This window comes from Amborella trichopoda, chromosome 12, assembly GCF_054954075.1.
Source record: "Amborella trichopoda isolate Santa Cruz 75 chromosome 12, AtrichopodaSantaCruz75HAP2 v2.0, whole genome shotgun sequence".
NCBI lineage: Eukaryota > Viridiplantae > Streptophyta > Magnoliopsida > Amborellales > Amborellaceae > Amborella > Amborella trichopoda.
The window spans coordinates 14,426,201-14,450,286 of record NC_142347.1 but is presented as its reverse complement, the minus strand read 5'-3'; the positions used below and the strand labels follow the sequence as shown (position 1 = coordinate 14,450,286).

Below are 24,086 nucleotides of genomic sequence, written 5' to 3'. Positions count from 1 at the left end.
GTAATTAAAACGACTTCGCACACCTACATCACTCGTTAAACAAGGCCCTCAATTGTATGAGGTACTGAATGTAATTAACAAAGCGTCTACGAGTACCTTAGAATTTATTGACCCACAAATAAATAAAGCCTTGGATAGACCCCAATAAAGAACATTGTTTGTTCTATTTCGTTGTTTTATGCTTCTATTCCTGTATTCAACTTAAGATCACCTTAACTAGGTGTTCGTGTTGGTATAATATTCGTGGGTATGTATTTGTGTTTGTGGATATGAGAGAGAAATTTTTATTTGTGTAATGTTTATATGTGTTGATATATGTTTGTGGATGTGAGAGGGAAGATGTTGTTATAGCCAAAATTTGTCTATTTTTTACTTGATCAAAGGGTCTTGATTAAACTCCGAATCTTGAGGAGGTAGATACTTTTTAGGTAGTGCTTATTGGAATAGATCTTGCTTATGCTATCCAAAATTTTTTTTAAAATATATATAAAAAGAAAAAAAGAAGAGTATATATACTATGCTCCTATGGTAGCATATATTGTATATCAACTCTCTCAGTTAAACGACCTATTTGAGAGGATTTATTCAATTTGAAAATTTGAGAACAACCTAAGAACGGCTAGATGCCTATTTTTGAAAAAAAAAAAAAAAAAACCATTTGAATTTTGAGTTCCCTAACGCTTAAATCTCACCCTCCAAAGCTTGGACAATCTTTGTTTACTTCTCGAGGTTAGTCTAGGGATTGAACTAGTTATATCCTAAAATTTTGTTGTCCTAAAGTTACTTTTTGATTGGGTTTTATCTGAGGGAGTATATGGATAGCCTAGCACCGCAGAATTTGACATCTTTGACAAGAAAAAAAAAGAGGTTTTAAGATTGAAAAATGCTGAAAAGAACTAGATGATTATTTTTTAAAAAAATTGAATTCCAAATTCTTTATATTTATATCTCACCCTCTAAAACTTGCACGGTCCTTATTCAATATATTTTTTCAAGCCCAAAGATTTCATGCTTCCATGTGGCCATACTGTCTATTAATTGCCTTAAGTTAAACCTTATCTAGAAGTAATTTTAGGACCTCAAAATTGGGGGATGTAACCTTTTCAAGCCATGAACTAACCTTAATTAAAAAAAAATCTTCCAACTTGCTCTCTCTAGACACTAGAATGATGTATAATGATTGAATAAAAACCGTCCAATTCTTAAAGGGTGAGATTTTAAGTGCCAGAAAACTCAAAATTCAATTTTTCTCTTTTGAAAATGAGCATTTCCTGGGTGGTTCCCAAGATTTCAGCTAGAAAAAATCATCCTAAATGGGTCTTCCAATTGAGGGAGTAGATGTACAATATGCTATATAGGAACACAATATACATGCTCATATGTCAATTAATAAAGTACATATAAAACAAAGAGGAATTAAGTTTAATATATACTAATTTTTAAGAATTAAAAATATGAGTTCTATATGATAGTATTTTTTATTCACCATAATATCTTTGATATGGCGGAACCGTTATTTCAAGTTGAAGATGGGCTTGGCACTTGAAGCATTGGACCCATGTTTTACTAAAAAGGTTTAGGGCTATATAGATCGCACACTTCAAATGTACATCGTGATTTCGAGGGAGCGTATTGTCGACTTCCTCCCTCAAGTGAAAGCTGTTTGGAAAGAATTACTGGACATGACATTTTAAGATACACTTAAAAATGAACAAATGAATTTTTTTTTTTTTTTTTTCTCAAAAAAGAATGACTTTGTTATTTTGACTGTCTAAAAATTGAACCATTTACATGCCTAATTTTAGAGCATCTTATTTAAGGGCCACAAAGAACGTGTTTGCGTGTTTTTATTTTCCTCTTTTTGTTAGTAAAAGAGGGTAGATCCCCAAGAAGTGCATCTTTTAAGTAAGATTTAAATGTGTCCCTTTGATTATTTAAACTTGACGCCTTCTACAAACACCAATTTGAAAGCAGTAGATTTTTATACTTATTATTTTAAGAGTAAAATGAAGAATACAAATAAACTGGTATTGGTTTGAAGTTACAAATATCGAACCGCTCTAAACTAAAGAATTCTGTTAAGAGAGTGGTTCGATATTTTGCCAATATAGAACTAGTATAGAGAACCAAAATTTAACCAGTAAAAAGCCCTAGCCCCTCCCCTCGACTCCCCTCTTTACCTACACTCTTGCTCTTCTCTAAACCCTACACTTCTCTCTCCTCTCCTCTCCTCTCAGATCTCTCTCCCCTCACGTTACTCTCTCTCTCACCTCCGCCATTACTGTTCTGCCAAACTCCTCAACAAAACCCTCTCTAACTGTTCTGCTGGTTGAGGAAGCAACCTGGTAGCTCGAACAAAGGGTGAGTTTCTCCTAGATCTCTTGATGTTTGTTTCTGGTTGACGAAGCCACCTGGTAGCTCGAGCAATTTTTATTTAGTAGATGTTAAATTTTTGTTTTTGTTTGGAATCTAAAGCTTGTAGTAAGTTGATAAGGTCGTTTCTTAAAAAAAAACCGAATATTTCGAAAGGGATGGATAAGGGTTCAAGGATATGAGCAATAAGCTGTAAGAGAACTAGTATTGTTTGAGGCATTTAAGGGAACCTTTGGTTCAAATGTTGTCTCCACAAGTTCTTATTTGAAATTATTTTGTTGAATTGCTTCAACTTTGAGTGAGAAATTTGTAATGGTTTATTATGCTCCCTCTGCAACTCTTTATTGCTAGTTTTGGTTGAATTGCTTGATTCTTATGGATAGAATGTTGGTGCATTCGATTACTGTTTCTTCAGTCATTAGATTAGCCATGATGTACGCTTCTGAGCTCTAGACTATAATATATTGATATGGCCGTTAATATTATTATATGGGGAGAACTTGTTGTTTTAGAATGTTAGATCACGAAGGGTTTTTAGTTTTGAATGGGGTTTCTTGCATGGTTATATGCCTGTTTGTGCACTGATATGGAGTGCTGTGTAGCTGTTCTAAAGATCATATTCTTTTGTCTTTCATTGTTCTTCTATTATGAAAAATTTATCAGAAAATTTCTGATGTTATGGAATGGGGTTCTTGTTTTAATATTATCAATATATAGAGGTGGACAGAGGTCCAACTCTGTGCTTTACGGGTGTTATGCTCTATGTAAATATTGATAGCATCAGAGGGGTTTCACACTTTTATGAAATATCCAAGCACAAATAAAGTATTCCTTGAATCTATTTACATGTTTGTTATTATATTGATCAATGGACAGAACCTTATTTAATTACAAAATGTTATTAAAAAACTACATTCCGCACATCATATCAATGAAATAGATAATGAACAGTATTACAGGCAGTTTCCAGCTTTCCCATTACCAAACTGGTGAAACTACTAGCACCTCAGTTTATCAAACATTGCCAAACATGGCCATTATTATTATATGGCGAGAACCTGTTGGTTTAGAAAGTTAGATCTTGAAGGGTTTAAGTTTTGAGTGGAGTTTCTTGCTGCAAACTCTTCTTATAACAAATATTGAGCCAAGATCATGTGAAGAACTGTAAAAATTGTGATGGGATTTAAGTCATCCAGACCATTGATCCTTGTTTTGCAAGAGATGGGATTTGCATTACCCAGATCATTGATCCTTGTTTTACATCCTTTGTATTTTTGCAGGTTTCTCTGCTGCCTTTGTAGTCCTTCAACCCTGTTTCGAATGGTTTGGCGACTCTCTGTCACTCGTAACCTTTCATTTCCTCGTGTCTTATCTTTTACCCCGCCTTTTTCTATTCTTTAATGCGTGTGTTGAAAAGATGCATTTTATCAGTGAGGACCACCAGCTTCTGTTCTTATCATCAGCTATTAACAATAAACAACAAGAATTTGGCAAGTCGTTCAACTATCTCAGATTCAGACCCAAAGATAGTGAGATGGAACATTGCAATCAGCGAACGGGCAAGGGCTGGCTCAATTGCAGCTGCACGCGAACTGTTCGATACAATGCCCCACCGCAGCATTGTTTCGTGGAATGCCATCATCTCTGCCTATGCTTCAAACTCCGACATTGATTCTGCCCGCTGCCTATTTGACCAAATGCCTTGTCGTGACCTTGTCTCGTGGAATGTGATGCTCGCTGCCTATGTCAAGAATGATGATCTGAGGGCAGCACGCCGCCTTTTCACTGCAATGCCAGAACGAGATGTGGTCTCCTGGAACACCCTCCTCTCGGGCTACACTCAGGCCGGATACATTGATGATGCTAAGGACCTTTTTGATCGAATGCCCAAGAGAAACTCGATTTCGTGGAATGCAATACTTGTAGGGTACATTCAGAATGGTTGTTTTGAGTCTGCATGCAAGCTCTTTGCCTCAAATCCTAATGACTGGGACACTGTGTCTTGGAATGCCTTGATGGCTGGGTATGTTCGGAGGAAGAGATTGATCGAGGCTCGACACCTATTCGACAAAATGTCCCAAAGGGATGTGGTCTCATGGAATACGATGATCACTGGGTATGCTCAAAATGCTCAAATGCAGGAGGCTCATGAGCTTTTTAGGTTGTGTCTTGTGCGTGATGTATTCACTTGGACAGCGATGGTGTCGGGGTATGTGCAGAATGGGATGCTCGATGAGGCGAGGGATGTTTTCAACCAAATGCCTGAGAGGAACACCGTGTCATGGAATGCGATGATTGCGGGTTATGTCCAAGGGCGTCGGCTTGCACAGGCTTGTGAGTTGTTTGAGGCGATGCCATGCCGGAATGCCTGCTCATGGAACACCATGGTGACTGGGCACGGTCAAAGTGGCGATGTGGACACCGCCCGGCGGCTCTTTGACAAAATGCCCAAGCGAGATGCCATCTCTTGGGCAGCCATGATAGCGGCATATGCTCAAAATGGGCATAGTGAGGAGGCATTGAACCTCTTTATTGAGATGAGGAGGATTGGACAATGCTTGATGAATCGATCAACTTTCACGTGTGCTTTGAGTACGTGTGCCGACATTGCAGCGTTGGAGTGCGGGAAGCAGGTGCATGCTCACCTCGTGAAGTCGGGGTATGCAACATGCACCTTTGTGGGCAATGCTTTGCTCGCAATGTACTGCAAATGCGGGAGCATTGCCGAGGCTTATGTGGCCTTCAAAACAATGCCGGAGAAAGACTTGGTCACATGGAATACAATGATAGCGGGTTATGCCCGCCATGGATTCGGCATCAGGGCTCTCCAAGTCTTTGAAGCCATGAGAGAGAAACATATTGGACCAGATAATATCACCATGGTTGCGGTTCTGTCGGCTTGTAGCCACACCGGGTTGGTGAGCAAAGGCATGGAGTATTTTGAGTCCATGAGGAGGGATTACGGAATAGAACCGGCAGGACAACACTATACTTGCATGATTGACCTTCTTGGTCGCGCGGGGCGCTTGGAAGAGGCGTGGTGTCTCATGCAAAGCATATCATTTGAACCAGATGGCACGATGTGGGGTGCTCTGCTTGGTGCTAGTAGGATACATGGGAACACTAAATTGGCTGAGATGGCAGCAGAGAAGGTTTTTGAGATGGAGCCAGATAATTCAGGGATGTATGTTCTCCTCTCAAATTTGTATGCGGAAGCTGGAAGATGGGCTGATGTGGATAGATTGAGAGTAATGATGAGGGAAAAAGGGGTGAAGAAAGTGCCCGGTTTTAGTTGGATTGAGTATAAGAACAAGGTCCATGCTTTCTCTGTTGGGGATTCAGACCATCCCCAAAAAGAGAAGATCTATGCTTTCTTAGAGGAATTGGATCTGAGGATGAAACAGGCTGGACATGTATCGGAAACGAAGATGGTGTTACATGATGTGGAAGAGGAGGAGAAGGAGCACATGGTTAAGCACCATAGTGAGAAGCTGGCTGTCGCGTTTGGGATCTTGAATGTGCCCGAGGGACGGCCCATCAGGGTGATTAAGAACCTTAGAGTGTGTGTGGATTGCCACAATGCCATAAAGCTTGTGTCTGAAATAATGGGGCGGGCTGTAATTTTACGGGACTCCAATCGTTTTCACCATTTTGAGGGTGGTTTGTGTTCTTGCGGGGATTATTGGTGACATATTTGGTAAGAAAGGGGAGATACCAGATGTGAGAAATAACGTGCTTTGAAATACTGAAAGTGCATTGGTTTGTCTCTGTTTCCCCTTTTTGCAGGTATTTTAATCTCCTTGTTTTATCCATTTATGGTAGCAGGCAATTGTATGGATGATCGCTGTTAATCTCCCCTTTTCCTGTAAATTTATACATTTGTTTTCAGTTTGTATTTATGCTGATAATGACAGTAATTTGTGTTCGATTTGGATATCTCGCTGTGGCTCTATGTTTCATCTTCTGAGATTTATCCTGAGTCATCTCATTGTGTGTTCAGGTGTTATTTCTGTTTGGATAAATTGGATGAAAACTTGTTCTTTTCCTTATAACCTTTTAATAGCTATGGTTTTACTTTGTCTGAGTTATTCTGTTTTCTTTTGAATTTTTCTGCTGCATTTTCAGGTTTGGAGTAAGAGCCAAATAATTTTTTATTTTTGTTTCTCCCTTTCCTTTTTTTTTTTCTTGATTCTGGTGTTATTTGTGTGGTGCAGATTAGGTGAATTTCTTTCCCTCTCTCTTTTTCTTTTAATTTTTATTTTTTGTTTTGGTTTTCTCAGTTTCATAAAATTTGATTGTTTGGATATGATCTAGTTTACGTGAGTATTTTTTAATCATGCTGATCAGCAAGAAATGCGGGTTTTAGTTTTTGTATCCTCCATCTTTTGATGATATTAATGTAGGTACTGGTTATGTGATTTTGTAGTTTTGAGCTGTTTTTTTCACAACTATTCTTTGTTTTATTAAATTTTCAATTCAGTACTTCATATTTTTTCTTTTCTAATTTTGTTTTCCATGTACTTCAAAAGTTAAAGGTGCATTTTTTTTATTTTAAATTTTGTTTGTTCTGTGCAGCTTTCTTTTTTGGCCTGCAATTTGACTATGCAGGCTGTAGTCATGTTACTAGTTGTATAGCAGTAGTCACAGTCATGGTTGTAGTGCTTCTAGCTTTATTAGCAGTTTAGCACATGTGAGAATACTTCTATTATGTCTACAATTATTAATATATTACTTTCTTCCGTAGTAATTTTCTGAAGCATATTGAATGATTGTTTAGGAACATGAAAGGTTTTTGATAGCCTTATATTTTTTCTTGAGAAATTTACTTATATGTCCTAGTTGTGATTATTAGTCCATGGGATACTAAGCTATTGTGTTTATTAGTGTTAAAAAGCCAAGGTCACTCTGGGGCTCAGCGAGTCACCTCGGCGAGTCTTGAGTGGACTGACCAAGTTAAAAAAAGGCTTAAAAAATCCAAAATATTAAGGAAAGAAACTAGAAAAATGTAAAGAAGGAGAAATCATAAAAAATGAAGAAAATATGTAAAAATGGAAAATGTTTGATAATTTAATATAATCTCTTGAAATTTTCATCCAAACTTTATTTTAATATTCAAAATCTCACAAATCCAAGAATTTGAGTAGTGAACTCTAAGCTTATTTAATAGGGAACACAAGATGCAGGAATGGGCTTAGGGACGAATTTAAAAGATGTACCCACTTGAAGCTCCCTTTTACACACCCAACAACGTATTTATCAATAGAGCTGGACGTCCCTTCCTAAGGGTTATAGAGTTGGATTTCATATCTTTATTGCTTCAACTTCTTGTCTCATCTTCTCTCTTTTAGCCATGCCCAGAAATTCTTTCAAGGGGGATCCTGGACTGCCACTTTCCACTCCTAGCGCGGAAAGTCGGACCGGATCTCTCTCTCTCTCTCTCTCTCATGTCCTCCCCCATTTTCGAAACTGCTTCTCTCTTCCTCTCATTTTGCAGAGAAGAACCTCCAATAAACCCCGTCAGTATATCTCATTCTTCTCTGTGACGGCCACCTGAAGTTGGGCATCTAAAGCTTAACTTTGATGGTTGCTCCCTTGTCAACCAGGCCCCTCTGACATCAGAAGCATTTATAGAAACTCTGAAGGCTCCACCCTCCTTTCATGCTCTTTACCGATTGGCTTATTGGACTCTATCAATGCAGAGGCTCTGCCTTTGCTTGAAGGAGTCTCCATGCCCTTCGAGACTTGAGCATATTTTCGATGAAATAGCTCGCATCTGCAGCTCCTTAAGAATCAGTTGGAGACATGTTTTTAGGGAAGCAAATGTTGCTGCTGACACTCTAGCTAGGGAAGGCGCAAGCCTCAACAATCCTCGGGCCTCGTAGGAGACTCCAAGTTTTTTCTCTCTTCTTAGCCGTGTTGATGTAGAGTTTTGTTTCTTTTTTAACCCCTTGGGCGTTTTTGTACAGGGCACTTGCCAAGAGGGCATTCCCAATCATGTACATGCACTATATACACACAATCTACTCCATAATCACTTTACTTTATTAATACAACAGTTAACATAATAAAATTAAATAAACCCCCTTAGTCCCCACTTTGTATTGCTCTATCTTGTTTCTCTCTGCAATCATGGATCTCTGTAGTATGGCACTCCTCTCTCATTGAGTTTAGTAGGTTCTTTTTTTCTTGAGATTTTACAGAGTTCATTGTAAGTCTATAGATTTTACCGAGTATCAAGCTTTACAGAGTTAATTTTTGGATTTACAAAGTAAATCTGCAAATCACGCTTTTCGGTATTTACCGATTCACAAAGTCATATGTAAATCAAGGCTTCTTCCATTTTGGTTTGGATTTGTGGAATTCATTTTCGGTAGTTTTATGAATGTTTTTTTCCAAGGGGAAGATGGGAACAATGTGGTGAATGCTGTAAGTTGCATATATATCTTGAGATGGCATGAAAGATTCAACTTATTAAAGAAATCTTTGATATCTTGTTGGCTCTTTGTAAATATGAGTACTTGGCTAGTAGGTGGATATTCAATACATAAACCAGGCATGCATTTGGTACAAAGATGGATCCAATTGAAATGAATATTATGGGTTACACATTTGTGACTTAGGCTCTTCGTTTTTTTTTTTTTTTTTTTGAGACTTGTTACTTGGGTTCCCCCCCCCCCTTTTTCTGGGACTTGTTACTTAGGATCTATGGGCAGAGTTATTTGATGATGAAAAGTTCAAGCTGGGGCACAAGTTTGTGAATTATGTTTTGAGTTTAAAGTTAGTCAAATGGAAGTTGGGTTATGCTCAGATAAGTATGTATTTCTGTTGTTTGTTGGATTTTAATGAGTGTTATCATTTTCTTTGGCAATTTGTCTCCAGCGCATTCTATCACAAGTTAATTCATCAAATGACATTTCAAATTTGGTCATATATGCATTATGCACACTGATCACTGAATATTGTATTGCATTAGGGTCATGTATCCATGTAGTAATATGTGTTTCTTTTCTATTTGCATATGGAATTCTGGTTCTGCTGGCTTAGCTGGTTCACAGATTTCTTATAAAGTCATTGACATCATAAATGCAAAATTAATTTTAGTTTGCCTAGTGGAATCAATTGTGGAATGGAGTTCCCTTCTAACCTGCCTAGGAAACAACTTAAAAGCACCACGCCTTCATTCTTAACATACCTCAGAAAATCGTGAGGTAAAGTACTAAAAAAGAAAGTAGTGAGGCAAACCTTTATCTAGAATGTATGGGAGATACTAGTTTACCCACAGCTTTTGTAATCTCCTTGGTGATTGTTTAGCTAGTGTTTTTCTATGTTTCAGATGTGTGGGTTGATGGATAATGCTAGTTACCTAGGTAATTTTGGCATCGAGAGTGTGGGAGGAGGATTTACAAGGAGATATTTTTTTGAGGAAATTTGCTAGGAAGGGCATGGAATCCTGGGGTGGGATTTTAATATGGTCTATGGAGTGTTTCGGGCTTGAAATGCTGTTGAAGTTTATGTTGCAATTTTTCGAGGGTGGTTAAAGTACCATTACAGGGAATGTTGCTGCGTGTAGCTTTTCTCTGGATACTAGTGCGACAATGTTTCATTTGAGAAAGGTTTTCCATCAGGAGAATTAAATTTTGGAAGAAGGGTTATTTAGAAGGAAGCCAACCTTAATTCAAGGATGTATTGATGAGGATCCAATTTAATTATGGAGATTGTTGGAATGCTGAAATTATGTTTGTGAGAGTATATGGTTGGTAGGGGTTTTTTGGTGGATTTAGGGCATAAACATTCAAGAAAATAGTTAGAAAGATGAATGCATGATTCCTTCGATGGCAAAAAAGGAGTAGAGCTTATGACATCAATAAAAAGAAAGTATTTATTGTGTGGAAACATTTGGATGGGTAAGATTTTTGCTTCTGTTTATCATCATATAAAGATAATATATCCACTTTAGATCTACATCAGCATATAAGTTCTAGCTTCCCATTGTTCATTTTCTTCTAGAAAAGATGAAGAAATTGATAGTTGGGGAGTTTGTGGCGGCTCTTTTCTTCGTTAGGTCCATCTTAGATTAATGCCTGGTTTGCTTCCTAAGTTGCCTAGGATTGGTTCTGTGGTGGAGCCAAAGTGATTTACTGTTTTGGTGGGATGTGCTCCTGGTGATAAGAAACAATTTCATATTTGTGAACATTAGCATGGTCAAGCAAAATGTCTGTCAACTAGGCTGGGGGTATCTGGCTTATGAGAGGGCCTAGTTTTGGGCTGAATTTTGGCACCCAGGAACGCTGGGCTCAAGCTCGGGCCTGGGCTGTCTAATAACAGGGTGGGCCTAGACTCGGTGATAGAAGTTCGGCCAAGCGGCCCGAACCAAACACAACTTGTTGGCTTCCCTACATAATCGGCTCAGACTGGTCCATGGGCGTTGTTCTAGGCCTGAGTGGGCCTTCTTGGTGGACCTGCAAGCTGGACCTACCATAAAGAGGTCAGGCCCAGGTCAACCTTGGCCTTGCCCGAGTCCAGCTTCTTAACAGCCCTCAAAGTAGATTCATATCAAGTTTGTCAAAACACAGAAGTGATGCCATCTTCTAGGTGTAGATCGGCTTTGTAGTGGGTAGAAGTCATTTTTTAAAGGCAGCGTGACTAGGGATGATAAGGTGCATTAGCTTGAATTTAGACCTAAGTTGATTCAACGCATCCACCATAAGTGCTCATAAGCGTAACTTTAACTGGTCTCCGAAGAATACATGGGATTTGACTGATTATTACAGAGTTCTGTTGTGGTGTGACGTGAAGATCATTAGATACATGCAAGCCATCCAAGATATGTGGGATCATTTGCGTACACAACAGTATTTTATTCAACTAGTTCTTATGGCCCCAAAGATCATTTGATACATGCAAGCTATCCAAGATATTTGGGATCATTTCCCTTCATGAAAATAGTTTATTCAACTAATTTTATGGCCTTTTCGAAATTTTGTTCTTTTATTTATGTAAAATAAGTAGTGTACAATGTCTATCTTTTATGGGGTTCGAGTCCCTTCCAAAACTTCTCCATTTGTATGGTAGTCTCAATGAGAATAGTGGCTACCAGATAATTATTGGCCCTCTGTTCTCTGAGTCGTGTCGTTTTCTTTTACTTAAGTAACTTAAAAGTGATACAATAAGATTTACAAGAACAAACCACAATAACTTCACTGCATTTTTTGCAAGTAATCTTAGTACTGCTCCGTGTACCTGCTAAAGTTACTCCCTATAGGTGTGAAGATTTGCTTCTTTAAATAAATGTTCGCCATGGTTGCTAAATGTTATACCAATGTCAACCCCATACGAGATGGGTTTTGCTCCTGATAGCATCAACGTGAACTAGAAAACAACTCCAAAAAAATGAGACTGTAATCTAGCTCCTTAAGAGAAACATCTTGACCAAGCATCCCTAGTAGTGCAACCTACTACTCACAGCCCATAACAACTAGATGAAGTCAATGCTGCAAGCCAATTTACAATTTCTTGCCTATATGGCAATTTACAAAAAGGCTATGTGCCATTCATCTACCCCCTGTGGTTTGAACAACAACGTAATTAAAGGTGCATCTATCCACATTTACTTTTAAGAAAATCAAGATGTGGAGCTGCCAAAGTACAATGGATTATTAAGCTTGCTTATTTCATTATAGAAAGTCATAGTGAGATAGGTACATTGTCAAGATGGTGAGATTGCCGATGTTTTATTTTTATGTTACTCATTTAGGGTCTAGTAAGAGTGAGAACCTTAAACATTCCCTTAACCTGTCCCTGGCCTAGGTAAAAGGGTGGGTTATGTTAGGTAGCCAACCCCAAATCATTGGAATAAGGCTTGGATGATGATCATGATAAGTCTCTATGATATTAGTTGTGGATTACATTTTTGTATGAAGATTGAGAATATGATCCCTTCGTTATGGACCACAAGGATCCTACTTACCATCCTCCTCATGCTAGGGTCATCCAACCACCACCCTTATAAAATAACTATTGTTATCTATTGCAACCTCCTCGCAGCCACCACCCTTATAAAATAACTATTGTTATTTATTGCAGTGTCCTCGCATTAACCTCCCAGCTTTAAGATCTTATGATGAAGCTACTTTCGCCAACTTGCTGGTTTCTGCTCCTGCTATTCAACTTGTTAGCCAAGCCTAAGCTGAACCCCTTGTTTCAGTCTTTACCAATATTGTCAGTTCCCTCTGTTAGGCTATATTCCTCAGATTTGGCTCTCCCCTCATGTAGAATTCGAGGAGCGTCTCTCCTCACTTCATGTTCTTATGCCGAAGCTACTTTCACCAACTTGCTGGTTTCCCCTGCTATTCAACTTGTTAGCCAAGCTTAAGTTGAATCCCCTGTTTCGGTCTTCACCGTTATTGTCAGTTCCCTTTGGTAGGCTCTGTTCCTCATATTTGGCTCTCCCCTAATGTAGAGCTAGCGGAGCATCTCTGCTCACTTCAAAACTCGTTTGTTGCAACTTCTAGGCCCGCACAATGATATTAACAGACTAACTAAATGGTTAGAACTATCTCTTAAGATAGGCCCTTCAACTTGCAGATTGTTACATATTTGGAAAATATCTAGTCTGTCCTGAAAGCATCCTTCCTGCCTCCTAACTAAGAAGATAGAAACCTATTCTTTTGTGGAGGTTGTTTATCGCTTAGAAGATGGCATGCATCCTTGGATGCCCATAAGAAAGAAAAAGTTTGGATTGCTGCAGATGGTATCCTGACTCACCTTTGGGCCCAGCATGTTCTCAAAGATATTGGAGATTATCTCTGTGCATTGGAAGTCCTTTGGCATCCACCCTTTAGGCTTAATAATCATTCGTATTGTGTTCACAAATGTGGAATCCATTTCCCTTGAAATTAACCTTCACCTCAAAGATTTTTTTTGTCAGGTTAAAATTTGGGTACAAAGTTCTTCCATTCTCGGTTTCCATGGCTGTTCCAGAGCGGACCATGAAGGATGATCTACTGTAGTCCATAGAAAAATAGGAATCCTAGGAACCCTCCTGATGATTCTGATTCCCATGCTCTTGGTCTCAGATCCTCTTATGACTGTGTTCCTCAGGCCTCCCGCTCTGATGGGCTTGGGCTCCAGCCCAAATCACATCTTGCTAGGCCCCACAAGCCTTAGGCCAATGATTCTCATCCTATGCCTTGAGATGCTCACCACCCTCAAATCACCCTTCTAGAAACTTGCTACTGGGCCCATTCCTCTCCCTTGTATGGATGGCCATAATACTGATCCTACATTAACTATCTCCTGTAAGGGGTTGTGTCTTACCACAATACCCAAGCGACTATAAATGATGTCATTAATGCATATATCTCTGGCCCTTGCATTTGCAGCCTCTTGACCTTGAAACTCGATGTGTAATAGTTGCTACCCCAGATGGCTCCCTTGTATCCACCTCATCTGGCCCCCCTGTCCCCCAGCCTTTGTAGGTGTGCTCCGATTTGGTTCTTGAAGTTATCACCCAGGATCCCAACATCATTTCTTCTTGCCTTGTAACTAATACTATCGCCCCTGGTACTCATGTCTCTTCCTCTTAGCTATGTTAGCCTCCAAACAAAGAGGTTGATACCTCTGGTGTTTGGTCTCCTCTTAGGCCTCAAAAATGTCTTGTCCCCCCTCAAGTGAGTGAGGATGGCACCTTGACCGCCCCCTCTAATAGTTCTCCTTTGCAGCCATCTGTTTTGGTCACTCCATGCTTTTCTCTTATATAGGCTGACCCTCTGGTGACCTGCCTCCTACTGCTGCCCCCCCCCTCTAATATTTTTCACCATTATTCCTTCTACAATAGGCTTCTTGGTAATCTTCACCGGCCTTCCATTCCTCAACCTTCCCCCCCTTCCGTTTTAGCTGAGCCTTCTCCTTTCCGATCTACTAGCGATCAGGACTTGGCCTCCTCTCAACTTGCAGGTCTATGCCCTCTCCCTCACAACTCTCATTCTTCTTCACCAAAAGTCTTATTCCTCCTCCCTCTCTTATCTCTACTTTGCATCCTTCTTCTCTTTGACGCCTTCCTCCTCCATCTCCCTACATTAACAGACATACCTTGAAGATAGAAACAGGGGCCTATATAACCCGGATGGATACAAAACATAACCCTTAATAGTAGTTCCCTTGTTCAAGCTCATTACTTCGTTGCTTACAACCAAACCCTACACCATCTTTAGGAATTCTCCCACTATTAGAAGCTTTGGCCCAACCCTTGTTGCCTCGGCACCAAAATATATCCACTTTTCTACTTTCCCCGTTTCTCCCTTTTCTAATCCAGGTCCTCTTCTTTTCAATGTGTTCTCTAAGCCACTACCTTAGTCCCCACAGCCTTCAAACTATTTCCCTGCCTCCGTCCCAGACCCCAAGCGCTTTGATATCCAAAATTCTAACCTCGACAACCTTGTCCCTCTACCTTTGGAGATGACATTGGCCCTCAATATCTACCATCAACCATTGAAGGTGATTCTAACTTCTAAGCCATCGGTGGATTTGACTTAGGTGCTGATGGCCCATAGGTCTTATTGACGGAAGTGCTGCCTCCTTCTAATCCACCTCCCGATAGAAGACGACTTTAACTTAGACATTCAACCCCCGGTCCTTGAAGATCCTAGTGAGATTGCTAGGATTGACAAAGGAGAGCCCAAACTTGGATGCTATGCTCAGGAAGATGGGCTTCGTTTATGAGGGAAACGTCTCAGACATCACTGACTTAGAGAAAATGCGGGAGGTACGCAGGTAAAGCCTAAACGCATACTTCCTAGAGGCATGGGGAAATTGGTCCATCTTAATTCTTGGATCAACTATGACAATATCTCTCCTTCCTAACCATTCCCAAGTATGCCCCCGGTCCTTGTTTTTTCTCATCGTTTCAAGAGAAGAGGATGTAGGAGAAGAACTACACAACCCCCAAATTTGCCCAAATGAAAGTTCTTTGCTAGAATTTTAAGGCTTGTGGTAGGTATGATAAAAGAAGCGTTGTTTGGTCCTTGACCCTTGGGAAGTCCTAGCACCATTTGAGCTGATCTTCCCTTAGGGCGTGTTTGTTTGGAAGAAGATATTACTCCAGAAAAAAATGTTCTTATCGCTGTAGCAATTATGTGTTTGACGCATGGGAACTTGCACAGTGTCCACAAGTTCTAATGAATTTTTTTCCCCATAAAAAAAGGAAAAAGTAAATTCCATCTCCTGGGCAGGAACTTGGTTTTAGGGCATTTGGGAACTTATTTCCCTGACGGTTTTTCTCTCCCATCTCAGCGCTCCCCCTGCCTCAAAGCTCCAATGCCACCTCCTGCCATTTCAGAGCACCCAACCCTAGCTCCTCTCGCCCCTGCCTCCAAGCTCAGAAGCCCTAGCAACGCTGCCTCCTCTCTCGCGTCTGCAACCAGGTAATGTCTTCTTCTTCTCTCATCTTCCCTTTCCTCCCCTCTCTTTCATCTTCTCTCTCATCCCCATTCCCCTCTGATCTCTCACCTCTTTCATCTGTTCTCTCTCCTTACTTATTGTTTTCTGTCCCTCTCTCTCTTTCATCTTCTAAGTTTAGCTCTAGTGTGAAAATGAGGGATTTATTAGAGAGAGATACCATTTGAATATATCACAGAGAGAGAGACTGTGGTCGTAGTCACGCATGGAATCTCACATACTTAGAAACCACTTCTGATAATTTAAGCTCATATTCCATCTTGGATTTGCGTCCATAGAAGATATCCTCTTCCAAGCTTTCTAGGTATTCCATATTCCTTTTCAAATCTCTCATATTTGTGATGCTTAAGCACATTGTGGCGAAAAATGATTTCTCTCTTTCTTTTGTGTGGTTCTGTGTATAATTTTGTTTGTTTGTAGTATTTCAAATTTTCTTATACTCTGGAAAATGGTGGTCTTTCAAATGTTTGGATTTGAATGTCTTTGATTATAACTGGCTTTTTTTTTATTTTTGAATTCAATAGTTGATTTTTGCTTTTAAGACATAAAGATGTGGGTTGTCTTCTTGCTTTTGGAGATTAATTGGTCTTTGCTGTGCAATTACATGATACTTTTCATATTTTGCATTTATTAGAAGGTTGGGGTTTCGTGGTAGCTTGATTTCAAAGCTATGGTGTAGGAGACTGAATATTATGACATATTATTATTGTGTGTTTGGGTGAGTTTTGAAGTATGCAGCAGATAAAAGCAGGGTAATCAACAAAATTGAAGCATTAATAATTCCCGTTTGTATTGTTTGAAAATGATTCCATACGAGTATTCATGAGGGCTCTCTATCTGCAATAGTTTTGGTGTCTTTCTTCAAAGATTCTCCCTTTTGCGATGAGTTTTTCATATTAGCACTGATCTTTTTGATCAAAGAGTCTTGTTAATTCCTGACTGAATCTTTAAGACGAGGAAACATCAAGTACCGTATGTCTTTTGAACTTCAATCTTTACATTTGCAGTCCAAAAGAAGATCATCAAAGATGTCATCAAACCTTAGCTTGGAAAGGACATAATATCTCCTGTGGTTATTTCAAAGTCTACTGTAACTTCCATTCTTGTTTTCTCAACTGCCAATTGCATTCCAAAAGAAGATCCTCAAATTGTGATCAAACTTTATCTGGGAAAGCATAAAACATTGCCCTTGGTTATTTCAGGGTCTATTATAAATACCAATCTTGTTTTCTCAACTTTCGGTTACTGAAGTTTGCATGTTTGAGATCCTTCACATCATGCTGATGAGTTATTTGCTCTTAGTCTATTAAGCTAGTGTCTCGATTACTGAAGTTTGCATGTTTGAGATCCTTCACATCATACTGATAAGTTATTTGCTCTTAGTCTATAAAGCTAGTGCCTTGAAAGGCTTTGAACATATTGATTCTGAATCTGCCTTGGATGAAGGTCTTAAACGTTATGTTCTTATCATTCATCTGATCTCAGCTACCATATCTGAATGAATTGTGGAATGATTTATACGTGAGTGGCTGCATTTTATTTTTCTTTTAATGAACAGTTTAGGTGGAATTTGAGAGCAATTACTTTGATATCGTAATTTATTTGATCTTATATTTTATTGTTCTGTGTTCTTTTTTTTCTGCCTGATTTAGCCGGAAGCCCAACTCAGTTAGATTTCTGTTTTCTTTTAACATTAGATCTTGACGTTGGATCCTTTTTTCAATCAATAGCAGTATATATTTGTTTAATTGCTTGTTATTGCTCTGATGTTACCCTTTTAAATGTAATGGCTTACACATCTCTGATATTACTCTATCTAATATTGCTCTCACTTTGTTTTATGTAGATATTGCTCTATTTAATATTTTTTTGACGTAGAAATATTAATTGATTTTGAGCCATCCCTCAAATGCAAGGTCTAGAGTCAATTTTGAGGGGTGTTTAATTTATAGTTTTTTGTGTGCTACAAATCAAATTCTATTTCATTGATCATAGGGATGAGTAAAGATCAATTATTAATTTCAGATCAAACAAATGCCCCCTACCATGAGTTTTGGGACCATGTGTTATCAGAGTTCAAGCTAAACACCATAACTTTACCTATTTCACCAACTTTCAAATGGTTTCAAGCACGAAACTATCAGAGAGTTATTGTAGTTTGTTTTCTGCAACTTGGAAGTGCCATAGGTTGAGTTATCCAGAGGGCAATGAGTTATAGGCTACTAGGTGCGAACTTGTTTCAGGGGGCATTTCATTCAGTATGAATCATTTATGTATCACAATAATGATCATGTAGTGGCTGATGGATTGACTCTTCTAACTTTATTTGTACTTTCTCACAGTCTAACATGGTTATTAATAGAGCTCTTGTTGGGATGACTATTTGAACATATTTTATCAAGTTTGTACTTGTTTATGTGCCTGGGAGTTGAGTTTGATTGTTGCTGCATTTTCTGTTGATAAAGGACTATTTAGACTTTGCTTGATAGAGTCTCAAAATGAGAGAAAGACATGTTTTCATAGGTATCGCTGAAGATGCAATTTCTGATTGCCCTTTTTATTCCCTTGTTTTATTACAATTTGGGAGGTATTTCCATTTTCTTGGTTTGTGGGTTTCACACACACATAGAGAGAGAGAGAGAGAGAGAGAGAGAGAGAGAGAGAGAGAGAAATTGTTGAACATGGTTCTGGTGATTATGCATCTGCTGATTAGGATCAAAAGAATATGCATTTGTTGATTGTTGAACATGGTTCTGGTTCTTCTTGTGTAAAATTGGCTTGATTGTTGTCATGTGTGAGATTTGGGAATTCTAGAGAGAAAAACAAATAGAAGAAGACCAAAAGAGATGGATGAGCGTATCTGGTATCGTTCTGTCCAAAGCTAAAGAGCAGGTTTCTTTGATGGTGAGGGCGGAAAGTAGAGGTTCTTTGATGGAGAGAGCAACAACTGTGTTTTGGGAAAATTAGGGTAAAGAGGCAATTTTTGCTTTTGGGGGAAGGAGAGAGAGAGAGGTTAGGGCTTCCTGCTTGGTTTATGAGAGAAGGGGGAAGGAGAGAGAGAGAGTGGGTAGGGCTTCTTGTTTGTTTTATGAGAGAAGGCAATTTTTAGTGGGAGATACAGAGGAATTTTTAACGAGATGCACGCGAAAGATTTTTCATATAGATTATTCGTCAAGGCGCGTAATAGATTTTTCACCCTTCACCTCACGTAATGGATTTCATGAGTTTTGGGGAAATCTCGTGTAATGTATTTTTCATTTTCTTACTATTAAAATGTACGGAAATGTCATATTTTTTTGTAATTTATTTTCATGTAATAGATTTCTTGGTACCCAAACGCCCTTTTAAGTTCTTCGATTTTTTCAAAAGATCTTTGAAAAATCGTGTTTTTTTAATGGAACAGATATAAATCCGTACTGTACCTTTTTTCAGAAAAAGCTTTTCAAAAAAGTTACTTCCTTAGAACTTTGTTTCTTCATTAACTTAAGGTCTGTTGGATACACCTATAATATTAAGATATTTTAGAATATTATAAGATCTTAGGATATTTTAGAATATTACAAGCTCTTGAACTTTTCTAATGTGATTTAATGTGATTTAGTCAAAGAGGTGTTTGATAACACCAAAATATATTAGATATGATTTGAAATCATAATCCCAAAGAAAACATGTCTGATTGGAATTTTAGAAAATTTGGAAAAACACAAACTTGTGGGTTAGCGTTTTTCCGTCAAAATATTGGTGCGGGAAGGTTCCTCTCTCATGTAAAAAATTAGCCTCCCTCCTTTTTATATAGGGTGGAAGGTCGGATGCTATTTCTACCTTCTATCCGTATCGCTAAACTCTCTCTCTCTAAACTTATGCGAGCTATCTATATCTTCTCTCTTTTCTCTGGTTTCTTGGCTCAAATCTTTTTCTCGCTGCATATTTTTTTTGGAGAATAAGTTTGGTAGGTGAGGTGAGGATGCGCAGGAATGGTTGTTGCTTTGGACTTAGAGAACGCGTCTCTTTGCATATTTTCTTGGAGAATAAGTTTGGTGGATGAGGTGAGGATGCTTTAATGGTTAACGGTTGCTGCTTTGGACTTAGAGAACGCGTTGAGGTATCCTCTCTCTCGGGGTTCGTTTAAATTTTCTTTTCTATTCTGCATATCTTTGGTTCTTGGGTAGCTTGGTTATAATTTACGGAGATTTATGTCGAGTTTTTAAGAGATGCCCAGTCATTGGCTACGAAGGGCAATTACCATGATATTGAAATAAGTTGTTGATCAAATTTATGTTTTCTATTTATATGTGTGGTTTTTTTTTGCCATTATATTGCTCCTATTGGAGTATTAGCGTAAATCTCTAATGCTTGTACCCTTCTTTTTGAAACTGGAAGTAAAGTTGCCTGGTTGTGTGATGCTTGTTACTGTGTGATGATTTGATGAAAATAGAAATTTAATGGAGTTGTGATTCTTGAGAATGACGACTATGTCTAAGGCTTATCACATCAAAACACTAATCTAGGGAAGGATAAATAAGAAAGATAGATGAACTATGTTTTAGTCTAATTGAATTAATTTGTACAATTATTAACCATCAATTAAAATGCTAAAACTTTCTTTAGTGTTTAGAGAGAACAATAATAACCTGAATGCATTCTATGGTTATGGGACATGAGGCTACCCTCCTTGGTGAACTTTGATTTCCACCGGAATCCTAGCCAAGCTATGAGCTAGGCATGCTAGTCCTACAGTAGGCATTATCCAGTATGATAATTTTACGTTTCTTGATATTGAGATAAGTTTTTAAAGCCCTCTATGGCTTTTTATTTGGTTATAAGAAACTCATTTATGAAATTGATGGGATTTGTTTATATCTGTTGCAAGGAACCTTTCTGTGTAAATTTGAATTTGACCGAAATTTTTGGTTTTTTAATATAGTCTTAAGTGTTTCAATTTTTAGTATATGTTGTTACATGTTTTGATAATTTATTTCCTAGATTGTTTGTTCATCATATGTATGGCATTCAACTCTGAACCGTGAGGCTCTCTTATTTCACCTTATTGAAAACTCAAGTTTTTCTTATGCTGATAACCATTGTCTTCATGCTCATTTTTGCCTTGTCTTATTCCGTAAATTTTTATTTTTAATTAAAATTGGGGCCATGGCCAAGGCAAGTTAGATCACAAGAGATAAACATATTGGATGATCTCCTCGTCGTTCCTTGGCATGGTAAAGGTTGACAATGTCTAATTATTGTATGCTTCCATATGTTTTTTGACATATTGAAAATTAAAAAATTAGGTGTCAAAATATGATGTCTACTGCTCCTGAATCCCAAGACCGTCATAGGGCTGATTGGACGCAAGGATGTGATGTTTTTTTGGTTGAACCTCTCAAACATTAACATGATCTTGGCAAGCGATGTGATACTTGATGGACTAAAGAAGCTTGGAAAACTATTATGGGCAAATTTAATAGTAACTTTAATACATCATTCACTGTCCAACAGTTAAAAGAGTTGTAATAACCAATTATTAAAACAATATAAGACTGTCAAGAAACTCCGTGGACAAAGTAGCTTTGGATGGAATGATACATTGCAGCTCGTGTTCGCTTCAGTACAAGTTTGGGAGGATTATATCAAAGTAAGTTTATTTTGTATAAATTTATTTATTCTTGATTGTTTTTTCTGTTATAATTTATTTATTTACTCAAGTTTTAAAATTTTTATAATGAATAACAAAGGCTACTGTGATATACAGGCAAACCCAGAAGCAAAACAATTTAGAAATAAGCTTTTTACATTGTACGATGTATTGGATGAGATATTCGAAGGTAGATTGTAATATATGCTTCTATATGACTTGCTACTATTTTTATTTTATTTTCAATACTTCTAAAAAATCCCGAATACCACTGCACAAGGAAGAGTCACATCGTCAACTATCCAACCAGAGATTTTGAGGCTGTACACTCCCCACCTGAGTTCCTGCTACAATCCCTTGATTTAAACTTGACACTAATGAAGGAGGAAGTTTCTCTAGGCTACCACCATATTAACAACCACTCACCATAAAAGGAAGGCCATTGTATTGCAAATGCGTTGGATAAGATAATCGAGTGAAACACCAACTGTGATTAAAAGAAGACGCTGCAAGCTACTAAAGAAGATTGTTCTTATGGCACTTGCTTCGAGGAATTGCAGGAGTTCTAAGAAATTTCTGTAGTCGAGATGGTGGAAGTAGTAGAAATTTTGAAGGATGAAAACAATAGAGTTACATTTAAGAAACTAGAAGGATTAATTTGTGAGGCCTGGTTATGCTAAAAATTAGTGAATAGTATAACCTAGTTATTTTCTAGATGATATGAACATAATATTTTGAACACCATCGAACTTGGTTCAATTTTATTTATAATAATTTTGTGATTAGTTGGATTTGAGATTCGTTGGTTACATTTGTAATTGATTTGCTAGAAATGTTGGAAGTTATACTTGTTTTGTCCGCCTTGTTATTATACAATGATATAATTAGATTATTGCAAGAAGGTCTCATGTTTATGAGATGATTTATTAATTAGGGTGAACGTAATTCAGAATTGATAAATGGTATCCATGGACTACGAATCTCAAGAAGAAAGCCAAAAGGAGGATATGCTAGTAGTTGCTGTTGCTGCTGCATGGTATTATATAACATATTATGTCCTTAAGAATCTTTGTAATACCTTACGAATCGAAAATCTCATCCAAGATTCTAAGTATATTAGTATCGAGGAACAAGTGGGAATGTTTCTATACACCATAGCTCATAACTCAGGCAATCACATAATACAAGAACGATTTTAACACTATGGTCAAACAGTTAGTTGGTACTTTGGTCGTGTTCTTAAAACTATGTATACATTAGCACCTCGTTACATCTGTCTCTCATCAACAAATACTCCTCCAGAGATTGGTTATAGTGACAGTTATTTCCCCTTCTTCAAGGTACAATTTATGTAACATTATTTTTCAAAATTATATTTATTATAATTAGCATCTCACCAAAATTTTTTCTTATGAAGGATTGTATTGGAGCAATTGATGGAATTCACATCCTTGTGACAATCGATGCTGAGAGCTAAGCCCAAATCGCAATCGAAAAGGGTTGCTTTCCCAGAACGTTATGACAACATGTTCATTCAATCTTTTATTCCATATGTTTATGCTGGGCAGGAGGGTTCTGTTGCTGATTCTACAGTTCTCCACGCAACTTTACAAATGGCTTTCATGTTCTCCAAGGTACTTCTAACTCGTGATTTAATTAATAATATTTATGTCATTGATCATTTAGATCTTTTCAAATAAGCTAGGTAAATACTACCTAGTCAATGCAGGTTATGCGAATACCCCAAATTTTATCGCCCAATGGAGTTTCATTACCACCTCAAAGAATATGGACATGGACAAAATGCTACACATGACTACATGGAGTTATTCAATTTGAGACATTCTTGTCTAAGAAATGCAATAAAGCGCATATTTGGTGTACTTAAGAAGCGTTTTGGTATGCTTTCAGAGCATACCCAATAAAAAAAAGTCGAATTAGTTATTTTAATGTGTTTCTTATATAATTTTATTCTTATACATTTGAAAGTGATGACTGGCCCTTTGGGGAGTATGACAAGGAAAATCATGATCAAGTACATCGACCAGAGAATTTGAAGAAGAAAGCGCAACTAATCTACGTGATGCGAGTAGTTGATTGCGAGATAGCATTACACATGATATTTGGGTTGATTATTGTAACAGAAGAAGCTAGATTGTTGGTTGGTTGATGATATTATGCTAGTTCATATAGTTATATTTTTTTTACACATGGGATTATGTATTTTTTTTTTTTTTTTAAAATAACTTCTTTACTATTAGCTCAGTTTGGGATCATGTCTTTACATTGATTTTCTAATGGAGCATGTTTCTTCTATGGAGTGCCAATAAATTTACAATTCAAAATAATGAAAATCTTTGTTTTTTTTAAACCCATAGCATCCTTATAAAGAGCAAGAGAGAGATTCAATAATATTAAAGATTTAGTTATCTAATAATTCAGTGCGAGATTCAAATTTTGTCAAATGATTAAAATAAATCTTTGCATAAGTTGGCAGACTCAAAAACTTGTGGCCTACCACCCCAAACTAAACCTACGTCCAATCACTTGGTTACACTCAGCCAATGAACCCTTTCTCCCCTAAACTAAACCAAAAATTATCACTTACTCCGTATGACGAAAACTC

The 24,086-nt window shown here is 37.8% G+C and overlaps 1 protein-coding gene and 1 long non-coding RNA gene across 3 annotated transcripts; both read left to right on the top strand.

Annotated features, from left to right (window-relative positions):
• The first annotated feature begins 1,903 nt into the window (after positions 1-1,903).
• LOC18424634 (Tetratricopeptide repeat (TPR)-like superfamily protein) lies at positions 1,904-6,307 on the top strand. Its single transcript, XM_006829218.4, has 2 exons — positions 1,904-2,361; positions 3,654-6,307. The coding sequence occupies exon 2, from the start codon at positions 3,774-3,776 to the stop codon at positions 6,060-6,062; it is 2,289 nt and encodes a 762-aa protein (XP_006829281.1). The 5' UTR covers positions 1,904-2,361; positions 3,654-3,773; the 3' UTR covers positions 6,063-6,307.
• A 13,466-nt stretch (positions 6,308-19,773) lies between these two features.
• On the top strand, positions 19,774-23,774 carry LOC148779454 (uncharacterized). 2 transcript variants are annotated; one of them, XR_016046032.1, is made up of 3 exons: positions 19,774-19,930; positions 22,878-23,094; positions 23,190-23,774. It is a non-coding gene; the product is annotated as an uncharacterized LOC148779454 (long non-coding RNA). The 2 variants fall into 2 exon arrangements; XR_016046031.1 differs by lacking the exon at positions 19,774-19,930 and adding an exon at positions 20,968-21,460.
• The last annotated feature ends 312 nt before the right edge of the window (positions 23,775-24,086 follow it).

Coding starts and splice junctions, on each gene's coding strand:
- LOC18424634 (XM_006829218.4), top strand. CDS start 3,774: ATGCGTGTGTTGAAAAGATGCATTTTATCAGTGAGGACCACCAGCTTC.